General features: G+C 32.5%; 1 protein-coding gene across 6 annotated transcripts in view; it reads right to left on the reverse strand.

Annotated features, from left to right (window-relative positions):
- Positions 1 to 23,919, reverse strand: part of LOC143257072 (cAMP-dependent protein kinase catalytic subunit 1-like) — an 88,400-nt gene that overhangs the window by 8,237 nt on the left and 56,244 nt on the right. For 4 of the 6 annotated variants that reach the window (XM_076515227.1, XM_076515230.1, XM_076515231.1 and 1 more), the window contains 6 exons: positions 21,314 to 21,375; positions 18,150 to 18,278; positions 12,022 to 12,120; positions 8,803 to 8,885; positions 2,200 to 2,326; positions 960 to 1,055 (listed from right to left, as the gene is read on the reverse strand). In XM_076515227.1, coding sequence (XP_076371342.1) covers positions 960 to 1,055; positions 2,200 to 2,326; positions 8,803 to 8,885; positions 12,022 to 12,120; positions 18,150 to 18,278; positions 21,314 to 21,375 — 596 coding nt within the window. The remainder of the gene's footprint in view (positions 1 to 959; positions 1,056 to 2,199; positions 2,327 to 8,802; positions 8,886 to 12,021; positions 12,121 to 18,149; positions 18,279 to 21,313; positions 21,376 to 23,919) is intronic. The other 2 variants (XM_076515229.1, XM_076515232.1) reach the window with 1 other exon arrangement.

Genomic DNA, 23,919 nt, shown 5'->3' on the forward strand with positions numbered 1-23,919 from the left:
AAACAGTGGGATTGACTGTAACTTTATAATACCCCCAAGACTGAAGATGGCAAGCATATTCAGTATCATAGTGATTCAAACCTACTAGTTTGTGACAGCCTGCTGTGATAAGCTGATGAGCCTAAGTACTGGCTTTGAGACCTAAATAAACATTATTCATATATAATTAGCAGCAGTTTAGACTTTGTGGTTCATTTTAAACTGACAAATCACACAAGTCTGTCAGAGACCACTGCTCAGAGAGAAGAAACCAGTAAAAATCCAAAATTTAAATTACCACATACAACTTTGTCGTTATTAAACCACACACACATGCATATACTGATGAGGGTGTATACACCACCAATGAAATGGCCTACTTTTTATTTTTCACCAAACACGCGATCATTAAATGCCAAACATTCATGTAGTACTGAACTGAACAAGTTATTAAAAAATGAATTATTTATGTTAATTATACCTATATATATCCCTTTGTTTTGTGTAGTTTATGTAATGCCACCTTAACAAATAAAAAAATGGGAATTATTCAAAACTGAAACAATAATCATTGGAATTTTGTTTCCCCAGAAAATAATTTGTTCACTGAAAGAATCACACATCAACACTTCTACATTAAAACTTTACTTAATACAAAACATATTTTACTATTCATAATTAAACATTCCTATAGAAATTTCCCTTGTGATAGTCATTCAACTAAATGTGAACATAAGAACCATTCTGCAGTGCTACTTGTTTGCATCTTATTTAAAACTAGTTTTTCTGAACATTTAAAAAGAAGATGTAATTGGTGAAATACAGAAAACAAAAACTAAAAGGATAAAAAAAGAAACAAATCCTGACAACATTCATACTTCCATGCAAACATGAATCAATTCACTAAATCCAGTTCATATTTAAAGCACCTATTAATGTTTAACTGACTTCCAGAGCAAAACCAAGTTACCAGTTCTTACTTTACTAAGGATAATTTCTGGTGAGAGATATTCTGGAGTGCCACATAATGTCCATGTTCTTCCCTTAACTCTTTTTGCAAAACCAAAGTCTGTTACCTTAAGAAAGAATCATAGACATTAAAAAAATAAATATACCAGATTTTTAAGTTGGAAACTGGGAGCATTAGCACATTTAATGATAAAGAATTTACATTTACAAAAATGTTCCACTTTCTATTTTTTTTCATTTAATACAAACACACAGTGATATTTTTTGATAAAATTTAATATCTGAGAAATCTACCTCCAGTTAAGCAGAACAGATGAGTTACATTGCTATTTTCAACACATTATTAAATAATACAGAAACTTATGCAATGACAAGTTGCAAAATCACAACTGGGAATAATGTTGCTGTTACTGGTCTTCAAAACAAATGACAAATACTAAATTACATGTTATCTCCACATAAATCTAAATTAAGGTAGAGCAAGACAAAATATTACACTCTTAAGCTAATGTTACCAACAAGTTCTATAACTAACATTTTTACATGAATTTTTCTAATACTGAGTTTAATATTTTTTATTATACTTGTTAGCATATAATAACTAAATATTTCACATGACCTTTTCATACTAAATCAAATACAGAAATATAAACTAAAATTCTATAAAAACCACAATTTTAAAATAAATTTTTCAGGACTTTTAGGAACTGAAATTTTAAAATCTAAATTCCAAGACTTTTCAAACCCTGCAAAAAAAAATGCAGAATCATGTTACTAGTTATGTTACCATAAGCCCAGTTCACGAGAACAATGACAACATGCTACACTGTCATTTCTTTATTTCAGTTCTCTGTATTATTTTTCAGGACTCAAGAATGAAATTAAATACCGTTGTATACCAATGTTTTTACCATTATGTTGAGAAATGACTTTGATTAAAATACATTCCTGATTAGAATTCTACTTTAACAATTCATAATATTATCATTATAATGGATGGTTTTAATAGTTTTTTTAAATTTATTTATTAATAGTTTTAGATTAGTTTAGGGAGTGGAACAGTTGAGGTAGACCAATAGGTCAGGTTGTCCCAAAACATTATGTTAACATATTTTTTTAAAAAAACAAAAGGTTAAAATATTTCTACTTAAATTTCTAAATAAAACAAGCACTTTACAGAAGTATTTCCAGAGATTATGTTAAAATAAACCAGTTATTATCCTTGAAAGGTGGTAGACTTAAACACCATACCTTGACATAACCATCCTGACCTATTAAAATATTTTCAGGCTTCAAATCACGATACACAAGATCTAACGAGTGAAGATACTGGAAACCTAACACTATCTGTGCTGCATAGAATCTTGACTGTGGCTCACTAGAACATTAAACCACTACACTAAAAAAAAACTGTATTGAAACACAAGGTTTTGGGTAATGCACTTCTCAAGGGTAACAACATCACACACAGATACAAAGTAATAACCAAAAAGAACAGATACAAAAATTACAAAATTGTTTACAAAGTTTAAAAACTGATAGGTTACATTATGTAAAAAAAAAATATGTGTATTTCTAAACATGAGACCAGTTGAGAGAAAACATTTAATAACTTTCTTTCATGTTTACAGAACATTACTGCTTACACCTACAGGTAGATGTAAAGCAGTGATTCCCAACCTTTTTTATGCCCAGCACCCCAAAATATTTTAAATACGTTCTCGCACCCCTCACAGTAATTATTTATTTAAGAATAAAGGTGAAGGTGGCCAAAACAAATGTTATCTCACACCCCCTGGAATGCTATCTCGCACCCCTAATTGGAAACCACTGATGTAAAGTATATGTAACTTATTAATTAATGTCAAACATGTATATAAACTTCTGTTTATTTAATAACTTCTCCTTCATCATTTCACACCTTGTTTAAAGAATATTCAGTTTTAAATAATACTTATACAGAATATTGCAAACCCATAAATATATCAATACTATCAGAGATCGGCAAAAATATACAATCAAATTAGTATCTTTATTGCAACAGTACCTCTTTAAATACATAATTTCTAGAATAATACAAAAGAATTCTAACCACAGACACTGAACTCTACAAGTCCATTTGACTTAGGCCTAATATTAGATATTAAACACCACCTATATTTGATAAAGAGAGAAATAGACACTGCAACTTGTGTATGTTTTTGCATTAGTTTAGTTAGGACTAAACTTTACTGTGCATGATACTTTCAATAAATAAATTTTCAATGTTATTCCATGAACTAACGTTAGGCCTTTTTAAAAGCCCTGATAAACGTTCAATGTGATATTATACAAAATTTCTATTAAAGTATACTCACATCCACCTTTTGTTTACATCTGTTGAAATAAAGTGTGCATGCATATGTATTTAGATAGCAAGATACGTATGGATCTTTAAGATTGACAGAAACTTATTATTATTATTATTACAGACTTTCAGAAAGAACCACAGCATTAAAACACATTTTGCTCTATTATCTTTACATAAACTCAACTATTGAGTATTTGTAAAGATCAACTAAACTTACCTCATTACAACATCATCTGTTGTCATACAGTACAATACCAACTTTTTTTCATTAGAATTACATGGATAAGACTTGAGTACTGTATTCAAATTTTTGTTTGGTAACAGAAGTACATTTATTTTGAACCATTATAAGATTATTTGATACACAAAGAAAGTTGTAACAATACATGTGATTATATTAGTTCCAAAAAATGTTAAAAATGACATCAAAGCAAGTCCCACTTTCCATAAATCCAGATAAAGGTAATTGATCATAGGAGGAAAATTATGTCTAACTAACTAACTAACTTGTAGTTATTCTGATCAAAATCAATTATCCCTAAAACAATAATTAATCACCAGGAATGTATGAGCTTGTGAATATGAAATTAGCACAGGTTAGGCTACTTTATGATTACAGGGCTGTTACAGAATTAAGTAACCAACTTGTTGGCAAAAAAAACAAATATGAAGATGGCAAACAGGCAGGCAAAAGTGAAGGCCAGAGCAGTATTGAGGTAAATTGAGTAGTAAAGACAATGACAATTCAACTCAAATAAAACACATTAACAAAGAGGCCATATCAGAGTCTGACAGGAATCAATAAATCCGAAAAAATGTTATGCCTTCTCAAAGATTTTGAACAAATAAAATATTTCTTACTTTTCTTATATTAATACCCATACTCTATTTATTGTAGACATAAAATTCTAGATAACTGTAGATTTTCGATGAAAATACTTTCTAAAACCTTCTTGTTCTAGTCTATACCAATCACCCAGATGACATCTCATAGTGTGAGGCAAAAAATAGTTGTACCTCTCAGCTCATTTTTTATCTTTGCAGTTTCTTTGTACTTGAGACAGAAACTGCAAATTCTTCTGACCAGGTTAAACAAGTTCTTTGGTGCTGGTAGCACAGCCAATGGATGTGTGTGTGTGTTTTCTTATAGCAAAGCCACATTGGCTATCTGCTGAGCCAACCCAGGGGAAGCAAACCCCTGATATTAGCATTGTAAATCTGAAGCTATATCGCAGTACTAGTGGGAGGCACAGCCAATGGAGCTAACCAGAATTTAAGTTTAGAAACAACCAATGAAAATCATTTTAAAAAAAAGTTTTCAACAAGAAGAGAACAACACAAGCTTCACAAAGTCAAAGTGACTGAGGACTAGTATAAATTCCATGATTATTCAGTGTTTTCAAGTATATAAACATTTAAACTTGAATTTCACTAAATTATGCATAGTGATTTGTTAAAATGTATGACAATTTATCTTGATTTTGAGGTAATTTTGGAGTCTTACAATCTGAATAAAAGCTAGAACTTTTTTGGCTGGTAGACAACAATGAGTTTATAGCTATGAAACATTGACAACTCAGTGAAGAAGTCTGAAACCAGTAATGTCTTTATCAGCTCTAAATTTTTGGAGTTGGTGTTAAAATATCACCAGCCTCAAAATTAACAAGCCACCACCAATCTATATGTAACATTCCATAACTAATAATACACCTAAAGCACAAACCCACAGGCATGTAACATTAACCAAAACATAACACAAACATGAATTACTAAACAGTTGATTCACACACTATAGTTCACCAACCAATAAGTAAGTATATTACAATTATATTTGTAAATAAATGTTAAGAGGGAAGGTAGTTTTGAACACAATGACACCCATTACAGCAACAATAACTAACCCAATAAACAGCAGCAGTAAAAGAGAAATCTATTAAGAGTCCATTGTGATAGAACACAAGGTTGGTCAGAAGATGTCAAGAAGAAAAGGGTATATGCACCCATATGTAAATCACACTTACTTAACCCTATGCATATGAGAGAGTCAGTGTGTGTATGGTACCTTTTGTTTTATGTTACATCTAAAACCTAATACAACTACTTTATTATCAATATATGTTGATAAGCATTAAAACATAACCTGTAATTCAAATTTTGATGTTATCCATGTTTTCTTTTCTTAAAAACTTCAAAAGGAAATAAGTAACTTCTCAATCTTTTACTGTCTACATCAGGTGATGCATGTGTGCTCTGAATTCCCCATTTTTATTTTTCCTTCTACTTTTACATGGATTTTAGCATACAACTAATTACAATCATATTAACAATACTGACAAGTCACAATATACAATTTGAACATCCATTCCACTTGCTTTACTAAGATACCATAAAATTTGAGACAGACACCTTCCTGACCCACTCTCCTGTCTCTCTCATAAATAAAATTGTAGCACCTACATGACATGTCCCCCTGCCTCTCTCTTCCAAGACATGTCTTTAATAACCTGTAACATTGCTATTAAGATAATGTCATGCCCTTTTACATTTATTTACTTACATTGTAACAAGACTGAGAAAGTATTGTTACTCACTGACTGCAGTTAATGTTCTGAGCAGCTACAAAACATATTATCCTATTTATCATTTAGAAAGCTTGTTAAACCATAGTTGTTTTGTGATGTTCTTTACCAATGCCTTATATATTATTTTGTGTTCTATGATGTATATTTAAAAGTAGCATGAATTACTTTGTTGACAACCAAAAAATAGTGTGGAAAAGAAAAAAGTCTACCAAAATACTTTCTTGAATACAAATAGGCCTAAGCTATGGCATGCAAATAGGCCTAAGCTATGGTGCAGCAAATTTACTTTCTTTTTATACATATTTTTACTTACTGTTACACATTTGTTAACAGAACTAACTATAGATCAAAAATTGTTTCATCAGATTAGATAAGAAAACTTCAATGAAAAGAAACTAAAACATTTATCATGGTCACTTGCTTAACTTGGTAGTGCAAGTGAAGCAATATGAGGTTAAGCTATGCAATGCAATCCACTTATTTACATTGAACCGTCTCTGGTATTGTTTCATATAATAAAAGATATTTAATAGTATACTATAAAGCAATTTAAACTCAAAAATGGCAGATGTAAAAAAGTTTACAAAACTGAACCCATTAGGATAAATCACATAACTGTTTCTTACAAGAGGAAGCAATGAAGAAAAAAAATGGCATTTTTTATTTCACATTTCAACTTTTTATACATTGATGGTTTCAGTAAAATTAGTGTTAGGGTAGAGAAAATATCATATAAAGTATGGTTTTACCAGAAAAAAGCTTTGATATACATTTAGGTGTTAAAAGGTTATGCAAATAAAACTTATAAGGTGAAGAAAAGTAAGTTTATTCTCAACAAGTGAATTACCTTTTACTCATACTGACCCAGGAAAAGTTTTTAAATTCACAGAAAACCTTTAGCCATAATACTTTATTAAAAAATTAAATTTCTTTTTGTATGCAACATATAACTGTTACTAAAAGCTGGACAAATTTAATAAAAATAAACTTAGTACAATCAGAATTAGAGTACATACGAGGGCTGTTCAAAAAATACGCAGACTGTTTGAATTGCGAGGCTCCAGTTGGTTCCAGGGGAATCTGCTTGGTGTCGCTAGGTTCGCACAGATCAGCTGATTACGACGCCATTTCCCGATTGCAGATATCTTCATTTGTGTATTAGCTATGCGGTTTTAAGTGAAGTGCGATTTTTTCGTTTGGCGGATTTCAGAATGAATGACCTGAAGGAGCAACGACTCACTGTGAAATTTCGTGTTAAACTTGGAAAATCTGCGACTGAAACTTTTGCTATGCTTAACACAGCTTACGGTGATGTTGCTATGAAGCGTACGGCATGTTTCAAGTGGCATGAACGTTTTAAGGAGGGTCGACAGTCCATTGAAGATGATGAGTGTTCTCGACGTCCTTCCACGTCAACTGGCGACCCACACATCAACAAAATCAACACCCTGGTGGAGGCAAATCGACGTCTGACTGTCAGGGAGTTTGCTGAAGAGTGTGGGATATCAGTTGGATCTTGTTATGAGATTTTGACCGAAAAATTGAAGATGCACTGCGTTGCTGCGAAATTTGTGCCTCAGAACTTGTGAGTTTTTGGCCAAACACTCGATCACTGTCCTTCCCCACCCCCCTACTCACCTGACCTTGCTCCTTGAGATTTTTTCTTGTTCCCCAAACTCAAAAGACCCTTGAAAGGAAGAAGATTTGAGTCGATTCCCGAGATTAAGGCAAATGCGACGAAGGAGCTGGAGGACATTACAAAAGAAGCAGAAACAAGTGGAAACACCATTGGGATAAGTGTGTGCATTGGGGAGGAAAGTACTTTGAATGGGTCCCAGACCTGTAACTTCTAAATAAAGTACATTTTGTTTTATGACGTCAGTCCGCATATTTTTTGAACAGACCTCGTATTGTTCATGGTTATATGGAGGTCACAAGGTTGGTCCAAATGTTCAAGTCTATATACACAGAGTTAAATAAAGAGGCTGACAAATGCACTGTGTCTCTGCCATGCATTTTCAACATGGCCAATTTTGACATCAGAAAAATTGAAAACTCTCGATATCACTTCTTGGGTGGAAGTGAAAGGAGGTATCTTTAAACCAAATCTCAGGTAAGTCAGGTGAAATACACATGAATAGTTCATGAAACCCCAAACTGTGCTTTTCTCACTGAAAGAATGAACAAAAGACAAAACTTCCAAAATTCTCTATATCTCTGTTTGTAACCTGTACAAAAGAAAAGTATCTTTGTACTAAATTTCATATAAATTGGTTGCATTATGGCAGAGGAATTATAAAAAAAACAAGAAACTAAAAAAATATCTGTAGCATATTTGTCTGTTAGTGTGCTGTCTATAAAAAAAGTATCTTTGAACCAAATACCATGCACGTTGGTTAAAATATGGAAGGATAATTAATCAAAAACCCAAAAATTATGCTCTTTTGTGAGAACTGACCTGCCCCCTCAGAAAAAATTATGAAAATTGGTAAATCCAAATTATTTTCTATGTAAATGTGTTGAATGTATGAAAATTTATATTAGTGCCAAGTTTTGTCTTGATTGCTGTAAATACAAATATACAGGAACCAAAATGTACATTTCTGATTGATTGACCTTTGATCCAAAAAATACCTTTAAAAAAGTCTAAATAAAAAACTGAAAACATTTTCTGAGAAAACTGAAGAAAAGTACCATCCTACCAAGTTTCAAGGTAATCTGTTACAAAGTGAAGGAATGGCAGTAAGTTGAAAAGAGAAGAAATATAAAATCAGGACATCTCTTTGCAAACCTAACTGAAAGAATGTTTTCCCTACAGATACATTCAATAGCAACGCAACATACAAACCAGTATTGTTCTGATAAAAAAATTAAACAAAAAAATGAGAAAAACACTTTCATATAAAACATATTTGTTTTTACCTGAACCTTCCTACTTTTCTCAAATGTGAAAACATCTCTCCTCCTTGCACATAAGGCAGTACCATGTAGAGACTGGAGTTATCCTGTAGGTATGAATTATAGTATATATTTATAAAACTAACAATCAATAAGAGCAGACAAAAATTTCAGTTTGTTTCAGATCAACAAAACAATTATTCTGCAATATGCAGATTCCTTCTGTTCTGGAACTGACCCTTTCTCACCATAGATGCCAAGAGAAATCTAATATGAGGTAAATTAGAATGCTACAAGTAATCACTTTACTCAAAATACTTTGTTTCCATAGATACATAATAGTTGTACAAGTTTTTTTATTTGTCAAAAAATGTATGATTTATCAAACAATACCTTTCAAAGTTGAAATCTGACCTCACAAAATAAGTAAAAAGTATTTACCAAGACATATTATATTCTAAAACTATAGCTTAAAAAATATTTTTCTTTTGATAACTTCACAAGTTTTTACATAACAAAATGGCACTGCTGTAATCTGAATTATGTAACTTCTGTGAGCAGGATTAAAACCTGGACCTCTCATGTACAAATGGTTACTTTACTATCTGAGCTACTGCAACTAAAGCATCCTAGACAAATTTAAACTGTCACAGCAGTGTATGACCTCACAACACAAGTGCTACCACAGTTGATTCATGTGCATTGCAATAATGACTCCACTTGAATTATAATTATAAGCTATTTTTAGTAAATTATCATATTTACAAATATCTTATAATTTTTTTAGATTCTTTGTACAGTTTTTATGATGACAAGAAACCCACTTGAAGTAAAAATGTTTTCTAAAGATGGCTAGTATGGGTATTAAAACTTTAATTAAAATGACTTAAGAAGGTCAAAACATTGTTCTGTACTTCATTTTAATTAGTTTTAACATCCATACTAGCCACCTTTAGAATACCTTTGTACAATTTATTAAATATTGAGTTTGTTATTTTTAAAAAAACATAAAAACACACTGCTTTTTGTGTGGTATCTAATTCTTCTGACTTCTCACTTCATAGAAAAAAAACACTTTTATGACTGTACTCACTACTTATATTCTTAACCTCAAGACAATATCCATTTTCATACCAATTAGGAGCTCTAAATTACCAGAAACTTAGCAGGATGCCATTGCTATGGTAAGTATCTTATGTAAGCTACACTCTAGCTATAGTAAATGGTGCAAAAACAATTTTTCTGGTTAATCAGAAAAATAGCCACTTCATTTTAACAAATACAGGTACTATATAAATTAATTAAGAAAGGTGTTGAATATTCTGCATCAAAAAGTTTTGTTTTAATTGAGGTGTAAAAGTCTGAAGATACTTTACTAGAAGCAATACAAACAATGCAGTTTCAATTATTTTGTTTGGGGTAATTAACCATAACACAGATAACTTAAGTTATAATGCTATTAATAACTAACTGTACAATCACTTCAAAAGGCTTGTTACTGCACATAACTGAGATTGCTAATAAAAGATGATTTCCTAAAATTAATTTTACTACATTTTGAAAGTTATAATTTGAAATTGCTAGGCTACAAGTAGTAGGTTATTACACTTGTGAAGTTTTCCTTTTCTGCAGAATAAAAACAAGTTTATCAGGACTTAACAAGTACTTTCTAGGTACATTAAGTTATAACAATAAGTTGTCTGATCACCTTCATCAAGACTTGTTTGAAAGAACACATGTAAAAGTCGTTCATTGAAACCTACTGTATCTTATAGAGGGAGCTCCACTGAATAAGGAGAATTGTCTATCACATTAAATAAATACTGATTATCTTTAAATATAATTTTCTGGTTCTTAAGAAGGTAATCCAAGTTGTTAAAATGAAATGAAAACAAATTAAATATAGACTAAACTGAAAAAGGTACTGGTGTATCTACATTGTATAAAAAAATGTAATCAATATTCACTGCAGACTCCTGAGCAACTGAAAGTTGCTGGGAGTGGAGATTACCAATGTTTATATTACCATAAATCTTCATAATACACAAGTCTAATTATTCACTTACACCAACTTTTTTTTTTTAACAACCTGACACAACCAAATTAAGGGTAAATTAGCTGGCAAGTTCATCAATAACACCCAATCTAGAAGCTAATGGACTATGATGGAATGTTACCATGGAAGATATATATCAGGCTTGGATTGAAATCATTTCCAGATTGAACAGGTAGAAAAGTGAAGAACTAGCTACTCAACTTCTGCCTGTTTATAAAGGAGCCAGTATTAATTAGTTATTGTAGCTACATTATCCAACAGGTTTCCAAAGTAAAGTTTTGGAAAATGGTATTGAGGGGAAAAAAAAAAAGAGAGAGAGAGAAAAAAATTTCAGCTGAACTAGCAGAAGATTTGTTGTCCAATTATCTTATCCAGAAGTTCCACGTGAAATGGTGAATTTGTTGCCACATGAATAATTAACAGATATCACGTGAGTTGAGAATCAGGCTGAAGAAAGGTAGGTATAAATCTTTAATGGAAGGTTTGAAGATTTTAATGACTGCAACTACTTGTTGAAAGGAAAGATGATGTTTCAGTTGCTATAGTAAACAAGGTCTCAATATAAAAGCTGAAAGTTTGTCTCTTTTCCTTTTGATGGATGTTTGCAGTCCATTAATGTTCTAAAATCTACTACGTCCATTCTAACATTCTACTAAAACAATATATTTTACAGGAATAACTCTCTCCTTGGCAATGGAACTTGAATATATTAAAGTCATAGACAGACAGACAACTAAAGACATCATCTGGAAGATACAGTCGTATTAAAACATCAACTCTTCATTAGCAACAGACAAAGACCATATCACAGAAAAAGAAAGGTCACCTCATAATAAAGAGGTCAAATCAAATAAATTCAGTCAATTTATTCATAAAAATTTAGAACAAACACCTTATTTCATCATCACCCAAAGTTGACTCTGCATAATTTTACCAAACATTACAGAAGAAACTTGCTTACCAATAGAAAACAGTGCAACAGTAGTTTAGAAATGTGCTAACATGCATGGTGTAAGTAGGAAATACATTTCACTATCATGAAAAAAATAAATAATTAAGTGTAGCTAATATTAAATTTAAATCTATCTATATCCAAGTGACAACTTTATATAAACTACTGGAAGTAATTTGAGATTTATATTGAAATTATGCTACTCTCAAACATACAACTAACACCAATTTCTTACCTTAAAATGAAATTCAAGCTTTACAAGGAATGGGAAGTCAATAGCTTGCAAAATTTTCTTCTCATTTAGAGTGTGTTCAACTTGTTTTAGCTTTACGACCTGTTTCCAACAAAGATTCAAAAACTAATGTTGAAAGTCTTGAGATTAAACACTTTCATTCCAATTCCTAAATATAATTTGTTTAAGAAAAAGGTACCATTTGCTTGCAAGTCCTATTTGTAGAATTCTTCTTTGCAACATATTCTAATCTACGAGACTATTAAGTACAAAAATATAGCAAAAAAACACTTTTTAACAGTTACAATAACCCACTATACTTTAAATGACATAGGAAACAGATGGAAATATTGCAAGCACTAACACTTTCCTAACTTGAAGATATATTTATCATATCTGTTTACCTCTCTGCTTACAGTAGCTGTTTCTTTCCCACCTGCCACTGAGATTTTGTGTATGCAACTAGTCTTAACTATCTCCCATATAAAATTGTGTTTTGATGTTAATTTCACCACCACATTATGTAATCATTATGGAACAACAGCCCTCCACCAAAAGGAGGGTGACACATCCTTCATGCACAGTAGATCCCCACAAGTACTTGCACTCAAAATTATTTTCATTCTTTGATGAGGCAAGAATAATGTGCACTGGTAATAGGAAGGAAGGTTTAGAAGATGTGCAGAGGTACTTATTTGAAATACACTTTCAGGTAAGGAAAACATTAGCTTCCAAAACAATCTCCTTGCTTCTCCTTGCTGTAACCAAGAAAACCTATGTGACCTCCCTTTTGAGAAGACATCAATAAAAGAAAGCTCATGGAACTTGACACCCAATAACGGAGATTTAATAGAAAGACAAAACTTGCAGCAGACTACTTTCTTCTCAGGATAGGTATACTCTTCTTAAAGTATGAAAGGAGGAAGACCAAAATCAGCCACTGTGACAGAGATGGGCAGGAAGAATATATGCCCAAACAGGATTTTGCACATATGTTCCATAACTACATTATATGTCAAAGGAAGAATAGCCGACTCTTAATTATTCACCATATATATGGGAAGTGATACTGAAGTCCTTTCCTGCCCAAGGAGAACAGTTTACAACATCTGGCTAGGCAAAACCACTGGAAGATTGACATACAATAAAATAGGAGTTTACCAGCAAAACACTGTCATGGACACCTCTGCCCTAGTTCCAACTGCATGACACCTACTCATGCTCTCTGGAGGGACTAAACAACTGGTGAGGAACTCTACAAGTTGATACCATGTCCCTAGCAATTAGAAACCAGAAATGGCAAAGGCCTCTCAAAGACAAAATTGATCCACACCTGAAAAGCTTTGAAAAGATTCCTGAACCCAATTGTACTTAACCACTGCAAAAGTCTTTTACTGGAGAAAGTGCAATGAATTTCAACAAAACGTATTCTGAAAAGCTGAAATGCACATGATAGGGAAGTTATCAGGCACTCACGCTGTGCTGGCTTTTTCCACAATGGTCAACAGAAAATATGGTCTGACCAGTATATACCACCAGAAAATCCCCATATCAACAATGGACTCAGGAACCAGGTACCTTACGTGTGACTAGATGTGGATTTCATGAAATAAGTATATCCTTGTGAGAAAATATATTACACTGAATGGGTTACAAGGTAGGGATGAAACTATAGCAAAAAATGGGTAAAAAATAAATGAGGTATTTATATAATTAATTAACTCATTCAAGACTGAATATTTACGAGATTTTTATTATAATCCAGTGGAACACTGTTTGGAGAACAAACAGTGACTCCAAACTTAGTAAGATAACAATATATCAATACTGAGATACTTATCACAAATACAGCAATGAATATTCACAATACTGTCTATGTGTAAGAAGTTCAAAAGAGATTATATACTTTTTCTTGAGACAGAAGTATACTCCACAATGATTGCACATAAGATGGGTGCACTAGCAATCTCCTTCTCACATCAGTCATGTGCAATCATGCAAAATTCCATATTTTCACACACCTCCTGATCTTGCAATTCTTTCATTATATGTCCTACAGTCAAGAATAGTTTCACTGATCACTAGATGTCTATTTATGGTTTACAATTTCTGAGTATCATGTGGATATCCAATTCATGGCTTACCAACTCCTTTCCAATATAGCTTGCTGCAAATAAGTGTTTTGCAATACTACTGTCAGCAAACTAATAATGCTCTTTCAAAATCAGCAAAAACTTCACCCAAACAAAGTGAGCCAAACTTCTCCACTATAATGGAGGAGCATCTGAAAATAGTAAAATTGGCAAGTAGACTGAAAAATGGTAACTACTGGGAGAAGAAGTATAGATGAAGATTAAACAGTCAGAATATGGGAAAATGAGTTGGGCACTGTCCATTTCCTGGCTGTAAGAGCCTGCCCAATGCTTACTGAAAGAGAAAGATCAGAGTGAATAACAGACTAAATATTATTAGATGAGGAAGGGGTCAAACAACAAGAACAGAGTTGTGAGAATCTTGAAAGGGAGCTGAGCATGTCAAGCAATGCCAGATCCACAGGATCAGAACAAATGTGACTAGAAAATAACAGTAAAGAAATAGGAGAAAAGGACCCATCTCCATTTCAAATTTCTCATATGTAGGGAAGAAAAAGAGTGGTTAGAGAAAAAAGTAAAAATTTGTGGAATAGAGTTAAAGAGGCATATAAGACATAAACATCCCAACAGTAACAATGTTAAGAAGGTCCCATTCAGATAAATGAAGCAAAAGATGAAAAAGAAGTACTGAAACAAGGTAGGACAGGAAAATAAAAGATGGAGAATGTAAAAGCCACTTGACATCCTGTCTTGATGTAAACATTTTGTCAACAATCCTTGTAGAGAACTCCAAATGATGGTTAAGAAATATCACTAAGGTAGAACATGCCTGATTAACAAGTTATGATAAAAATGCTATATGAATCAAGAAAAAGTGAGTGAAAGGGTGAGGTGAGGGGTAAAAGAAAAAAAAAGTAAAACAATATAAAAAACTGCTGTCAAGTAAGGAACAGACACTCCTACATGTGAAGAAAAAGGAAACCCTTCTGGATGAAAGAGTAATTCACAAGGTTGAATGAATTTCGGAATAAGAAGAGGTGTGTAAAAAAAAAAGAAGATGCCAATTGATAGAGGAGACCAAACAGAGCAGGCCAATAAGTTGATACCAACAGGACTGAACAAGGAATGTCAAGGAACATTGTCAAAATACAAGGATGAATGTGGACAGGAACACATACATACAGAGAAAAGCAAAATTAATACAGGCTAAAATAATCCACAGTCCATGCAAACAGCTGTAGGATTATAAGTCAAAAGAGCTGAGATGACCAAACACTCCATGACGCACTGCTAAAATGGAGGATGAGCCTTAATGAGGTGTGAAGAGGAAACGACCCTAAGATGGATCAATTGTAGTCAGAAGCAGAAACAACCAGGAAAATAAAAGACCAGGTATAGCAGGCTACTAACCTGTCAGAGTAGAAGGGATTTAATTGAAGAGATCTATCAAGCAGAAGCAAAAATTAATATAACATCCAGAAAATAATGGAAAAGAAGACTGAAACAATAGAATGTGGACAGCAAAAGCCCCCAAAATCTGGCTGAAAACAAAGGGAGCAAAAATAATGTTAAAGGAGAGAGAGAGAAATTGGTATACCTTATCATGGTGGACAAACCAAAGGAAATGTTATGATGTCAGGATTTCTAGAATGTGAAAAAATGCATCGAAGACATGAACCATCTTTATCCAAAGGCTGCTGAAAACAACCAACTAGGAGGAAGAAACCCTATATATGAAAGTGGAAATTGATTAAAAGCAATTTAACAAAAAAAGTACAATGTTAGACCCCAATGTTTACGGGGATAAATAAGAGATGAAAATAGTAACTCAGAAAGGGGCAAGTAATTCCTTATACGACATTCAAAACCAACAGTTCCACCATTGTATTCTGTAAATGGTGGAGGCACTTACAATCAGGAGGTAAAGGAAAAACAATGGAAAAAGGGTAAGAAGAAAGAGACAGTAGAGTAAGAGACTGAGTGGCCCAATAGTTGGCTACAAAGTGTATTCACAGATTAGAAAAGAAGTTCCTCCTCCCATAGGACCTCAGCCAACCAGGTGTAAAGAGAGATGACTAACAGAACATACTAAACCTGACATTCTAAGAAGTAAAGAAGCAGGAAGAGAAAATGTGAAGGATAATGAGGGTGCATGAGACAAGAATGCAGAGACGTGTAAAACTAAAGTGTCAATATGTGAGTGAAAGGTGATGGAAAGCAGATTCTGCTAAAGACTCCAAACTGAGAGGAAAGATCTTGCAGCAAAAGAATGGAACAAGCCATTATCCACAGGGAGAAGACTGAGGAAGATGGAAGACAGATAAAAGGTTTTCATGTTAAAATAGATGTCAGCTACACAGAAACCATATGAGAAGAGACAGAGCAAATTATGAGATCCTAGCTCATGTATAAAAATGGCAAATTGGAGATACCACAGAAAAAGTATTTAGATCTGGGTTTAGGGCCTCAGATAGAAGAAAAGAAAAAACAAACTGAATAAATAGAGTAAGAAGAAGTAAGCCCTGATAAGGGATACTGGAGACAGTGAATTAAACCTACAAACAGGTAGAAGGGTTGTTTTTTGAATTTTGCACAAAGCTATACAAGGGCTATCTGCATTAGCTGTCCCTAATTTAGCAGTGTAAGAGTAGAGGGAAGGCAGCTAGTCATCACCACCCACCGCCAACTCTTGGGCTACTCTTTTACCAACGAACAGTGGGTTTGACCATCACATTATAATGCCCCCACAGCTGAAATGGCAAGCACGTTTGGTGTGACTGGGATTCGAACCCGCAACCCCCAGATTACGAGTCAAATGTCTTAACCCACCTGGCCATGCTGGGCCTGGGATTGACTGTAACATTATAAAACCCCGTGGCTGAAAGGGCAAGCATGTTTGGTGTTACGAGGATTTGAACCCACGACCCTCATATTACGACTTGGCCATGCTAGGCCTAGGTAGGAGGGATTCCACGGAATGAGGATATAAGAAGACGTGGAAAGCAACCATAAGCCACATTAAAGGAATTAAAGAAAGCAGATAGATGAGGTAGGAAGGAGTGGAAGTGATACTGAGACAAGATCTCAGCACAGATACAACAGTCAGGTAATGGATGAAAAATGAAACAGCAGGAAAGTATAAAATATGTATTCTGAAGAAACACAGGACAAAGAAAAACCTGAAACTGTAGTATAAACCTAACACAATCAGCAAAAAAGAGAAAAATAATATATATCAAACAACAACAAACAAGGCAAGAACAAAACCAGGCAACAGATGTTCTCAGGGATAGGCTTAGTAGTGGAGAACTGGGAAAGAAAGTAGTAGCATCATCTGCAAACAAAGAACCATTAGCAGCCATAGATAAATAAGAAGCTGCGAGGAGTTTCAAGACATAACACTGCACCATGTCTCAAGTTCTGAAAACAACTGAAGTAAGGGATGTTAACTAGTCTTATTCAGATAAAATTTTCACTTTGTAAAAAAACCTATAACTTCGCAAGAAACTTGAAAATAACCCTAACACAGCTTATAACATGCCACTATTCAGAAATAACCAAATGCAAGAAATTAAATTATAAATATCTCAGAAGTTGAAAATGAAAAATAGGCATGCACTGAAAGAAGAAAGATAGTAACTATGATAATAAGTAATACTGAATCAAGTTAATTATACAGGTCACACAAAATCTTCCAGAACTGAATGAAGGTAAAAATTAACACGTTTGGTAATGGCAGTGCTAAGTTCAATAAAGTTACTTTCAAGTGCAAGCATTTATGAAGATCTGCTGCAAATGAAATGGAGGGCCATTGTCACATGATTACATTGTTTACTAGCACAGTTCATGACAAAACATTATGTAGGTGAAAAAGAGTTCCAGGTTAGTGGTGTGCACAAAATCTCAGTAGGAGTCACACAATATAGCTACCATTTGAAGAGAGATAAGTGGATCATTTGTGTTTGTGGAAGTTACACAAAGTGAGAATGAAAAGTTGATATAAAGTGAGCTATGACTTGCTTTTTCCCAAAAACCTACCTTTTGTTTGTCCAGGATTTTCATTGCATAATATTCTTGTTCCACTTTATGCTGGACAAGCATCACTCTTCCAAAAGAACCTGTTCCTAATGTTTTGATTCTTTCAAAGTCATCCAAACATACTGTATCCTGATGAAAGAAAAAGATAGATGTTATCACATTTTCTTAAATGGAAGTAAAAACACAATCACTATGGATACCAATGTCATAACTGATACTAAAGGCTAAAATTTCAATTTCTCTACTGAAGCTTCTTAATTTATTTTTATATTCTGCTATACATGTGTAACTTTTTTTTAAATTTACATTTACATGCTACAATGTAAATTAGTCCCTTATATCATATTAGTTTTACAGGAATAACAGTTTAAAGCATGTTTTGTTTTCTTCCTTACACAGTAAGATAATTTACATCCACAGGCACACAATTAAGCTAATGTCATATATTAGTATTTGAGCTTACAGTAAAGCTATGCAGAAGCAAATCAAGCATTGCCAGCCACCTGAGTGTGATTGGAAAGATGAAAATGTTGGATAAGTGGGTTCCACATGAGCTGACTAAAGATCAACAAATTCAGCATTATGAAACCTGCTCTATGCTGCTAATGAAGAACCAAAATGATCCATTTCTTGAACCGATGACCATAAGAAAAGATCTGCACAATGGCTTGATCACAAAACAGCCTTAAAGTATTTCCAAAAGCCCAAGTTTCACCAAAGAAAGATCATGATAACTGTATAGTGGACTGCAGCCGACATCATTCATTACAACTTTTTGAATCCAGTGGAAACAGTCACAGTGAATAAATGCTATCGAGAATTGCTGAAATGCATCGAAAGTTGCATGATAAAGAACCAGCTCTGGTCAATCGAAGGGACCCTATTCTTCTTCATGACGATGCTCATCCTCACGTGTCAAGAATGAAGCTTCAAAATTTGAATAAATTGGGAATCGAGGTTCTGCCTCATCCACCTTATTCCACAAACCTTTCCTCTACAGATTTTCATTTCTTTCGAGCATTTTGACAACTTGTTGGATAATAAATGCTTTTAAACCAGGCAACTGCAGAAGAAGCTTTAAGGGAGTTCATTGACCATAGAAACTGATTTATACAGCAGGGACATAAACGGCATCATTACACCTTGGCAAAGGTTTGTTGAAGCAAATAGTATTTACTTTGATTGAAGCATGTTTTATAACCCTGGTATATACTTTTCCAAAATGTACAGTTTAAAAATGACATTTCTAGACAACCTAATACATTGCAACATCATTTTAGAAGTTCATAATCAAAATGTACGCTTAGAAACCTTTTTAACATACATACACCTTTAAATTCTTTATGTGCAGTGCAATGTTTGATACTAATCACCTTTGCACTTATTTATCATAAAAGTTAAAAAGCATAATGATGGGTGTGTACCTAAGTACTTCAACAGTTAATTATCCATTGTTTTTATTTTTTTTAAGAGTTATATAAAAATTTACTATCTCACAATCTCTGTCATCTGACCTGTAGAGAGCTGGCTTTGCTCCAAAGTACCATTTTCAGCTGATCACATTACAAATTTTGTTAACCTTATGTTTCTGTTTCAATTCAAAAATAAGTATGCATGTACACATGTGCAATTATCTCATTCAATTAATCCTTTAATAGAAGGCTTAACTGTCTTGTAACTTGGAAGTGACATTCATGTTGCATCCATATAGCTGCATGTGACTTGATTTTCCTTGGCAAGTGACCAGTAAGAGATATTCATAGCTAAGTGGGGCACAAGTTACAGATATTTAAGCTGTTTTATTTCCAAGAAACAAAGATTCATTGAGGTCTAATTTTGTCATAAGAGACTTAGTATGGAAATTTTTTTTTGCTTCCTCAGTAAGTGATGAAAAATTGTGTTAAGTGGATCAAATAGAAAAAAAAACAAAAAAACTTATAAATCTACAGACTAAACATCCTATGTTTCATTTGTACTAAACTACTGACATAAATTAAAAGGAACAAAAGAAAAATTACAGTGGCACAGCCTAAAAAAACGTTTTTCCTCGACCTTCTGGGCAAAATTCAAGATTTTTCAGTGGTTACAAATACATAGGAGAATAAACACTTCAAGATGTACTTAGCTTGGACTGGAATACTATAAAAATAATCTTCACAAAGGACTTGTAAACTGATGATAGACAATACACCATTGGATTGTTACTTGTAAAGAATATTCAATCTAACCATATTATCAAATATAATTATCACTAGGTAAGATAAAGTCACAGACCAGTGTAATACTAAAGTGAACTGATTTAGTACAGGCAATAATGTGAAACATAAAACATACCCTAGGTTTTGGAGGTGACTGCTGAAGTATGATCCATATTGCATTGGGGATACACCATCTATTTTTGTTTATAACAACTTACCATTAGTCAGAGGTTTAGATTTGCTGTTTTAATGCAAAGGACCACTTGTCTTTTTAAGACTGTCCTTTCACATACATCCTCAGAAAAAGTAAAAACTTACACCCATCCTCTACCTTTCAGGAAATCAATGATTTCCCTCTTAATATCCTGGAAAGTATTTGTCTCCATGAGTTCTGATGGAAAATAAAACTGTGTCTTTGAAATTTTAAATGTGTGACCATTTACTGACAATTTCATAAATTTCAATAAAATCATTTCTTACCCCTTTTTTACTAAAAGAAATGAGCAAAAAGATATTATCCTATCTTTGTCAAATAACACTTATCTTTGGAATAATCCTAGCAGCCCTACCATCAAAACTGTGCACAGTTTATCAAGTGAAGCCTGACTAGTGATTTGTATAAACATAGGTAACTCATTTAACTTTCAGTGGATGTCTATAAATACACTAATATTCTATTTAGTTTTACTACTAACAAGACATATTTAATAACCTTTCTTCTTCTATTTAACTACTCTACAGTACAATCTACTTGGTTTTTTTTTAAACTTGAAGAAATATTTTCAAACTCACTGACTTTCATATATACATGGCCATTTGAATATGTACTTTGTGTATTGAACTGTTGCTTCAATTGTTCTTGATAATGAATAACATACAACATTTTGTTATTTTGAATCTATATTCCTCTCAATACATGTGCAAAATATTCACATCTGCTACACACACATACATGTACTCCCATACCTTGGTTGGATTATTCCATTTGGTTTCAAACAGTTCTTTGGCATCTGCTAGGAATTTTTCAACTGAAAACAAAAAGTGCATAAATAATACAATAAAGTATTAATTATTTATTTCACTAATCAATTAACGATGCTATAATACACCACAACATGCATTAAGTATTGACAAGTTTCTGTATGTGGAAGTATCTATGTTCTGATAAGTACAAGGAAACACTGAACAGTTAGACTATTATAGAGTACAGGTGAAACTCTTTGGTAAACTGTGTCATTAATAACAGACTGAGTTTCTATTAAAAGAGATGCAAATTAGCAACTTAGGTTCAAGAAGAGAACTAGTGTTTGTGGGTTTCATAAGTAAAGTATGCTATTTATTTTTATTTACTGTTCCTTTTATTAATAATACTGGTTATATTGCTTTATTTATTGAATATAATTATATTTATTTTAATTTGTTATTCCTTATCATGCTTTTTAATATAGAATGATTTGAATTCTTGTATTAGAATCGATATAGAGAAGTCTGACATAAAACTCCAAAATGGCCAAACCTTGCAAGACATTGCTGGGTTTACAGTAAAAAACTTTATTAACATCACAGGTAACCACCTGATGAAACAAGAAACTTGGTATGTAAGAAAAGTTTTAACAACACTGATGGTGGATTGATTTATGGTTTTGATAAAAGTACACAGATATTATTATTTAGCACTTAGAAACAATTAAACCTGCTTCAATGCTATAAAATAATTAAATATTTTAAATCTTAAAAACACCACTACTGGCACACCAATAACATTAATAACATTGTTAAATTTTTCAAATCCACAACTAATTTCATCCATTCTTTGCTGCATGTAAGAATATTACAGACTATTAAGCGACCAATATAATTTAAATGCTATTTAAAAATTTTGTTTTAGACACAAAGGTGTAAGCACATGATAATAATCTACATTTAAATAAGAACACATCTATAAACTGGCAAGTTTTATATGCAACTCAAACTGTACTTTAATTTTTATTAAGTGTTAATGAAACATGTCTTCTTAAATAGTTAAAAACTCTTACGTGAGCCTAACAGAATTGGTAAGCTTAGCATAAACTGAAAAAATAACATCTATGAAATTCTGAAATGTTGCTTATGTTGTCAGCAATTCCTCATCTCAACTATATAAATTTCAAAATACATGTAAGCAAACAAAGAGAAAAAATTATACTATTTTAATTTTAACAATACTTCTATTCACTTAAATCAGCAGTAACACTTGATATAGACTTTCACCACTAGTACTTACAATATAATACAAAGTATTCATTGTCTTAAAAAATGTATTCATCTGGACAAAAAAAAAAGATCCAAAATTTCTATTCATATCGATTGAAATCTACTGTGGGTATTCAAGTACAAGCACATGTGCAAGCTTGAGTGTAACCGAAGATACAACACGTGTGTACAATTACAGCAAACTTGAGTGTAACATACCAATATTACTTAACTATATGTACAAATTATGAAAGGGTTCTTTCTACAAATCACATTTGTTACTTTATAACACATGCATGGAAGATTTTCTTTCAACTGTGAAAATATAAATTTATAAATAAAGCAAATTGAACAAAGTTTGTGCCAGACTTATAACTAATAGCTCTGTTTGCTTAACATTCACCAATTTAAAATAGATAAATAATAAAAAATAGGGAAACCATATGCAAGTTAACTTACTAGTAATGGGTTAATAAGAATAAAAAGTTTACAATTAATTTAATTTTATGTTTAAAAAATGCAAATATTTACATCTGGTCCCATATATAAATAAACACCATAAAATGTTTAAAAAATAAAAGTACCAAAGCCATTCAAAGGAATTGTGTATGTTAAATTAATACTTCTGGTTTTCAGGGTGTTTTTTGTGGTTTTTTTAAGTTTAGTGGATGAAAAAGCCTCAGTTTTTATTTTAACATTGCCCAATGTTCAGAATAACTGTCAAATTAAGATGAGTGTCAGTCACACAAGCTATCAAGGTAATTCTGTGTTGTCAGTATTTAACAGAATCTTAGAATGTATTTATATTATAAACATGCTCATTAAAAGTCAGTTAGGTCCTATTCTTACTTAGAAACACTGTATTTAACTTTGGTCTCCTTATTTAAGAGAAAATGTTAACTAATTGATAATGGTTCAGACAAAAAACTACTTTATAAAGTAACATTTAAAGACAACAAGGTGATTGTTGGCCCATCAAGACTACCTCATCCACTTAAAAATGTACATTACAAAACAGAAATCAATGGTATCCAGCCCTGAATATTTCAATATTTATTGGGCCTTCCTTTACACATTCTCAACACCTAAATAGATTGCATTACAAGGGTCAACAACTCGCTTAGAAAAGTAAAACTCTAAGCTCAAGGGGACTTCTATCCAGCCAAAAGTTATGGTCATCCACTTATCTTAACATTCTTATTGCCAAACATGAAAAACAGATTATACGCTAATGCTATCTTAAACTTCAATCAGATCTTCTTCAATTGTTCCTTTTCTCATGAGGAGACAATCTCACAGATCTTAATTGGTCTTCATATGACAACCTTTCCATCCCAAGT

The sequence above is a fragment of the Tachypleus tridentatus genome, chromosome 7 (assembly GCF_004210375.1).
Source record: "Tachypleus tridentatus isolate NWPU-2018 chromosome 7, ASM421037v1, whole genome shotgun sequence".
NCBI lineage: Eukaryota > Metazoa > Arthropoda > Merostomata > Xiphosura > Limulidae > Tachypleus > Tachypleus tridentatus.